Source organism: Aulonocara sp. 'chitande type north' Nkhata Bay, linkage group LG3 (assembly GCF_057382095.1).
Source record: "Aulonocara sp. 'chitande type north' Nkhata Bay isolate Kocher_YH1m ecotype deep benthic linkage group LG3, A_spYH_male_GT1.1, whole genome shotgun sequence".
Taxonomy (NCBI): domain Eukaryota; kingdom Metazoa; phylum Chordata; class Actinopteri; order Cichliformes; family Cichlidae; genus Aulonocara; species Aulonocara sp. 'chitande type north' Nkhata Bay.
In genome coordinates, this window is record NC_141346.1 from 52,304,720 (window position 1) to 52,311,491 (window position 6,772).

General features: G+C 38.6%; 1 protein-coding gene across 1 annotated transcript; it reads left to right on the top strand.

Annotated features, from left to right (window-relative positions):
* The first annotated feature begins 686 nt into the window (after positions 1–686).
* On the top strand, positions 687–2,391 carry LOC147336151 (uncharacterized). Its single transcript, XM_086287646.1, has 6 exons — positions 687–735; positions 886–1,230; positions 1,395–1,436; positions 1,533–1,640; positions 1,757–1,791; positions 2,052–2,391. Exons 1-6 carry the CDS (start codon positions 687–689, stop codon positions 2,151–2,153), a joined length of 681 nt encoding a protein of 226 aa, XP_086143772.1. The 3' UTR covers positions 2,154–2,391.
* The last annotated feature ends 4,381 nt before the right edge of the window (positions 2,392–6,772 follow it).

A 6,772-nucleotide genomic window follows, 5' to 3' on the forward strand; every position in this document is an offset into this window, starting at 1 on the left:
ATGGTTCCCAGTCCGTGACCCAGTGTTTCTACATTCTTTAGTTCTCATTTGATATTTTCTTGTTCTTCCTACTTTAATCATGTTTTTCTAGTTCTTAGTGTCTTCTTCATTTAATCTGTTCCCTTTTGTGATCTGGTTGTCTTCGTGTCGCCTGTGTGTTTTGGTTTGCGTCTCCATGTGTTTCCTGTTTTATTTTTGACAGGCTCTCATTCTGTGTTCAGTTTTTCTTCCTAATATTCTGTTAGTTTGATTGCTTCCAGCTATGTTCCCTGCTTTCCTCTGCTTATTGCTTTTGTGTTTAGCTATGGTTTCTAACTTTACAACAATAAAACTCCTTCCTTTTATTAAACCCTTTGTGTTCTCAGTCCTTCATTTGGGTCCAGTCTTTGCCAGCCAAACAGCAAACCCTGACACTATCAGCATTGTAACAATAGCCAGGTTTTTAATAATGCATGTTTTTAAAACTGAGAAAACTGAAACATCACTCTTCTTCTTCTTTTTTAAAATAAAGACATAATAAAACCTTGAAATAACACTTTATGACTAAACACGTGTGTCATGACTCTATGACCTAAATGCATTTAGCTTTGAAAGCAACACAAAACTCCCACCTCTATCACATTTATCACACTGAGAGCACCCTTCCTGGTGAACACACCATCTGCGGACATTGCAGGGCAGCAGTCATGTGCAGGATGATGAATGTGATAACAGCTTTAGCTCTTTCTTGTTTCTGTAAGTTTGCTCTATTACTCTTTGACATCATTAGCTAATCTAGCACTGCATTTTAACCTGTAATAATTTAAACACATTTGCTTATTAGTAACTTTACAGGTTTAGCCTCATGTTCTTTTGAAGTAATTAAACATCTCATTGTTTCCACAGTTTCATGCTGGATTGCTGCCTCAGGTTCTGAGTTTCAGACCTCAGAGGTGCAGGCAGGTAAAACTGTCACTCTGCAGTGCACCAAGAATTTCACATATGACGTTACGACTTTCTGGTTCAGACTGGTCAACGGAACCACAGTCAACTCTATTGCTGTTAAGCCAGTGGCTAGCATTGTTAAGTACAATACTGAATTTCAAACTGGAAAATTTGAAATGACAAAAAACACCTCTGTTCTCTTCCTCAAAATCAAACAAGTGGATGTGTCTGACTCTGCGCTGTATTTCTGTGGATATTTCTCAGAAGGACGTCTAAATTTAAGCGTCATGCAATTAAAGGTTGGAGGTAAGATTATTGTAAAGTCTTTGCCTCCTCATTCTTCGGTTATTACTCTTTCTGTTTATATTGCATGTACAGTGTAATTATTGTGAACACCCTGTGTATATGGTGGTTCTATATTAAGATTATTATAGAAATGAGGACTAATAAAATCAAGGCTTTTTCAATAGGCACCTATGAGCATCAGGATGACATGGACTGCATCTCTCAACGTAAGTCAACATTTCTTTTATTGCGCAGATGATTAAAAACACATGAATGTGAAATAAATTTCAGCCGTGTCACTTTTTACCTTTTTTTTGTATTAGAGGCTCATGAAGTAGCAAAGCTGACGAGTGTCACCCTGGGTGTTCTGTCTGCTTTCCTCTTAATGGTCATCACTGTTCTGGCTGTTCAAAACATGAAACTTCAGACGGGTACTTTTTAACAGCTACACAATCTCTCTCATAATCTTTACTTTTTATTGATCTTCTTAAATTTATAATTGCTTTTTGAAATAGAGTAATACTATGTTGTTTTATTCATGGATTAGCAAATAAAGAAGAAAAGTATCCGGACCACAGCACTGTGAGTCAATCTAAAAATGTACTTTTATGCTCTGATTGTCAGTATTTGAACAAAATGTTATTGTACACCATTACAGTGCCAATTACATATCGTATACAGGAAGAAATAAGATTTTTGGTTTGTATTTTCCAAGTAGCTGTTGACTAATTGTCTTCTTTCCTTTAGAAATGGAACATAAACACTTCACTGTTATTGCTTATATTTGTCTATAATTATAATTAATATGTATATAATACTCATAATAAATGTGCTTTTCACAGAATCATGGATCTGATGAGGTGAACTATGCTGCAGTGACAGTTCGACCAAAGCCAAAAAGAAGAGAGATCGAGCCGAATGTGATCTATGCTTCCACCAGATAGAATCAGCAGGCGACTTGAACTGACTGATGATGTCATCATGACTTAGTGTGGAAATGGAAAACTTTTGTTAAAAAAAAAAAAAACAACAACTTTGCTGTGGTGAACCAATATTTGTATGTTAACTGAATATTTGTATGTTTTCCTGTTAATTCTGAGTTATTACTTCATCCATCAAAGTGTATGTAGCCAAACAAAGACGTGACGTGATTTTTAATCAAATGGAAATTTGCAAAAATCTGCACACAACCTGAACAGAAACAGTCGATACTTGCTGACTATAAATGTTCTTGAAAAATAAAGACTATATTCATGTGGAACATGGATATAACTGTGACTGGATACTGTATGTATTATCTTATGCTATTATATGTCTTGATCAACAGACAAAACAATGCAAGATTATACTTCCTCTTCCTGCAAAAGACCTGTTTTTACTGCTGACTACACACTTATATGAAACATTTCCTCTGGTTGAAACCTTGCTATCTATGCAGATAAAAATCAGCTGAGTTGTCTCAGCTTGTCCTTGTTGGTGGTGACTTAGCAAGACTTCTGGCAGCTTCTGTTTTTGTTTACCAAAAATTAGCCTCAAGATCAATAAATTAGTGATGGGTTCAGTTGACTTATTTGACTTATTGTATTACCAATCATAAAAAATTGAACATCGCTCTTCTTTTCGCTTTTGGTCAAAATGTCACTGCAGCATATTTTGACCAAAAGCAAAAAGAAGAGAGATCGAGTCAGATATGATCTATGCTGCCACCAGATGGACTCGCTGTGTAAATGGAAATGCTGCTGTATCATATTAATTATATAGTGCGGCAACTCTTGATAAAAAAAAAAAAAAAAATCTAACTCTGCAGTGAAGAAACGATGCTACTGTAATTGTACATTTGTATGTGCTGTATTATTAATTCTCATCATTTCTGGTAATATAAATACATTTGTAAACATGCTCCAAAAATCTTATAAAAGTTTAACAGCACAATTCTGAAGTGTTCATTAGTGGTCATTGCTTTCCAACAATCATTCATTATGAAGTGTTTCATCTTTATAACAACTTTACTCTCCTTAAGCTTCAGTAACTTCTTGTCATGAATTCCTCTCAAATGTAGAAATTCTCTAGTGCTGTTCAGGAACTGTTCATGCATCTTTTGGTTAGTTGAAAGTAAACTGTTTGTTGCTTCTGCTTATTTCAGACTGTATATCTGTGTCATTTCCATATGCTAGCAAAAGGTACAGCTGCTGTGTTTCCAGGGAGAGAAAAAAGTGTGAGATAACTTGCTTCATTCGCACATTCATAAAAGCACTTTTTATAAGCTTCCTCCAGGTAAGTGCTTTCTATCTAACATTCATATATATTCATACATATACACACACAGAGCAACTCGGCCAAGGATACTTGGCAGAAGAGTAAGAAATGAGGTTATGTTTAAAGGTAAGGGCGACTTAGTGACACTGGATAATATATCATTTTATACAGTCAGGAAATCACATGATATAAGGTGGGGCCAGGTTTCACAATGAGCTCACCCGAAACCCTGGCTGATTGTGGCACACACCCGTTTTCACGGGGGGTCCTTTTGTCCCTCTTTGAGGGTGTGATATTATTCTGTTATCATATGTTACCTTATATCTGTAATCAAAGTAGTTGAAGTATGATACTGCTGTAGATCATATTATACCCTTTAATATAGAGTGTGTGAGCTGTATGTAGTTTAGTTCTCATTATACTTTTGAGTTAACAGAACATATTCACTTATTAGTTTATTAGATAAGTGTGCATCACTCTGTATCCTTGATCTGCTGTGAATGTATTACATGCTTAATTGTTGAATCATGAAGAGAAGGTTGTAAGCAGGAGACTCTGTGTCTAAGACAGGGGAGATAGACAGACCACATTCCACACCCCCACCTTACAGAAAGCAGAGAAACAACTGCCGAGGTCATAACTTAGGCGCCGTAAGAGAGAAAGAATGTTAATGTTTGGTCTTTTACGACTAGATGGGGGCCACTAGAGACTATAAAAAGCTGAGCAACCCGTCACCATTTTGAGACTTGCTGTGACCCTCTTCAGGCATGTCTCCCCATCATGATGGTCCTTATGCTCTTAAGTGTTGAATTGTATGGAAATAAATGATTGTTGATTGAGCATAAATACACCGAGTATTGTCCTTCCTTCAGCCCAAAGATTCAAAGAATTGGGAGATTTCAACAACTTGGTGCCGTGTGACCCGGATCTTTGGTGTGCTGAGGAGGTGCAGATTTGGCCTTTGGTGAGATCGTGAGGCGAGGTGAACAGAGGACCGGTCAAAATATAAAAAGGTAAGCACAGCCTGTTGTATTAGAAATACCAAATGTGCATATTGGGCTTTCCAAATTAATCTGTTCGCTGAGTCACATGTATTTTCACAGTAAATTTGTCGGTGTCTGGTTTTTGGCGCAAGATACTAACAACATAAGTTGAGGCTGAATTCCAGTGTGTTAAATAAACTGCTTCTACCGAGATACTAATAACATACTACGTTAGACTAGTTGCAGTAAACTGCTTCTACCGAGATACTAATAACATACTACGTTGGACTAGTTGCAGCCACTTTACCTTCCACATTCAATTTTGTCTAAGACTGGCTTCTGTAGCAATAATACATTAGAATTTCTTCTGGAGACGCGGCCATTAGTTCAGTACATTGAAGTCGAGGTTTTGAAGTTTGTTTATGGTGTCGGTTAAGTCCTGGCTTTTGCCGGCTATGAAATAGAAGTTGATTTAAGGAAAAGCAGATGCTGGCTCACTGTGCGGTTAAACACTGGCAACGCGAAAGCGAAACACGTCCGTAGGTTTGGTTTATGATACGGCCGTGTTCCGGTGGTACGGCCGTGAAGTGCAGTAGTGGTTGGTGCTGGTTTCAGTACATTGAAGAGAGGTTTGACGGTGGTTTATGGCGTCAGTCGAATCTTAAGGGCTGCGGTCATAAAACAAAGTAAAATTTTACTTGCCAAGAGCAAAACCTGGTTTATGGTATCAGTATAACTTCAGGGGACGCAGGCATCACTTTTATGATGCGATTTTGCCCCGTTGTGGCGGCCATAAGCGCAGAGAAAGGGGTATTTTGGTCTATGGTTGTTGTGCTTCAGAAGAGTCTAACAGTTGAGCTCAGAGGTTTCTGTGCAAATTTCTGCTGATGAGAGGCGCTCTCTGTGTGTCTCACTGATGGTGTAACGTGCTGTGTGTGTAACGCGCGCTCTGGCTGTGTGTGAGGCGCGCGCTGAGTGTGTTTCTGTTTGTGAAGTCTGAACACAGTGACAGTGACGGTTGATGTGTTTGATTAGGAGGACGCTAGAGCAAAGACACATTTTAGGATCAAAGGTTGATGCCTAGTGTACCTGTGGAAATAATTTTGTTCAAGGTGTGGCGACCCTCCTGGTCGTGGACGCGCGGCCAGGCCCAGCGGCGTCTGGATGCCAAGGTGGCAACTTGGGAACTGAGGACTCCCGCATAGCTACAGAATAACACTGGAACCGCAGTGTAATCACGGGTTCACATTTATTCTGGACTAGAACAAGACACATTTTGCGAACAAAGGTTGAGTCTAGATTAGTAAAGAAATATAAAAAGGTTGAATTCCTCGTTTCAGTGGTTAAAATTGTTGTGTGCCTGTCCCCTGACGAGTGTGAAATTAAATAAAGAGGGAATTTGGAGCCACATAGAGATAGACGGGCATAATTGGGTGTATTACTCTGTGGTGTAATAAAAAATAAAAAATAAAAAAGAGAGATAGTAAGAGGTGTGTAGTGGAGAATTATGGAGGAGTAGAGAGAGGAATGTGTTGGGAGACTGGCGTACAGTTTACGCTGTCAAGGTAGGCGTGTTGCCTGCTTATCTGTTTAACAGTGATGAAAATGAAATTAAATAAATCTCTTAGTGTGTCAATACAGGAAGCTGCGGACCTGGACCAACTGCCCCCACAAGCACAGCGGCCGAAGCAAAATTATAAGTAATGGGAGCCACACCCAGTAAGAATCAGCAGCTGTGAAAAAGACAGCAGCGAGGAGAGAATTAGAGGAGAAATTAAGAGAAGTTTTAACACATAAAATTGGGGCCAATGGACTTGTGGAGGTTGGGAAGGCGTCCGGAGCATCACAACAAAAAGGTGAAACAAAAACACACACAAGCAGAGAAATCTGAGAGAAAGGCTCCTTTTAAGGTAACGCCTAGTTTGAGAAAAAGATAAAATTAACCTGCCTGCCTACAAATGCGCACACATGCAATGAAGAAACAGCTTACACTCAAGAACACGTGAAGATTTTCCAGCAAGGCTAAAGCAGCGAAACTTAACATACATCTGTTGTTAAAGGATAAATACATTACTGACAAATAAACTCTCTGGGTTGCAGGACAACAATTTAACTTCAAAGACACTGGTCTGACCAACCAGTGAAGACATGTTTTCTGCTGATTGATTGATACAAGTGATTACTGAATGAAAGAAAATTTCTTTTTGGGCTTTTAAACATGATCTTAAGAATTTTAGCAAGGTGCATGTTGTCCTGTCAACTTGGTGGGTTAGCAGTTGATTATATCGGGAGAGAAAAAACAAAAAAAAGGGGGAGAGAAGGCT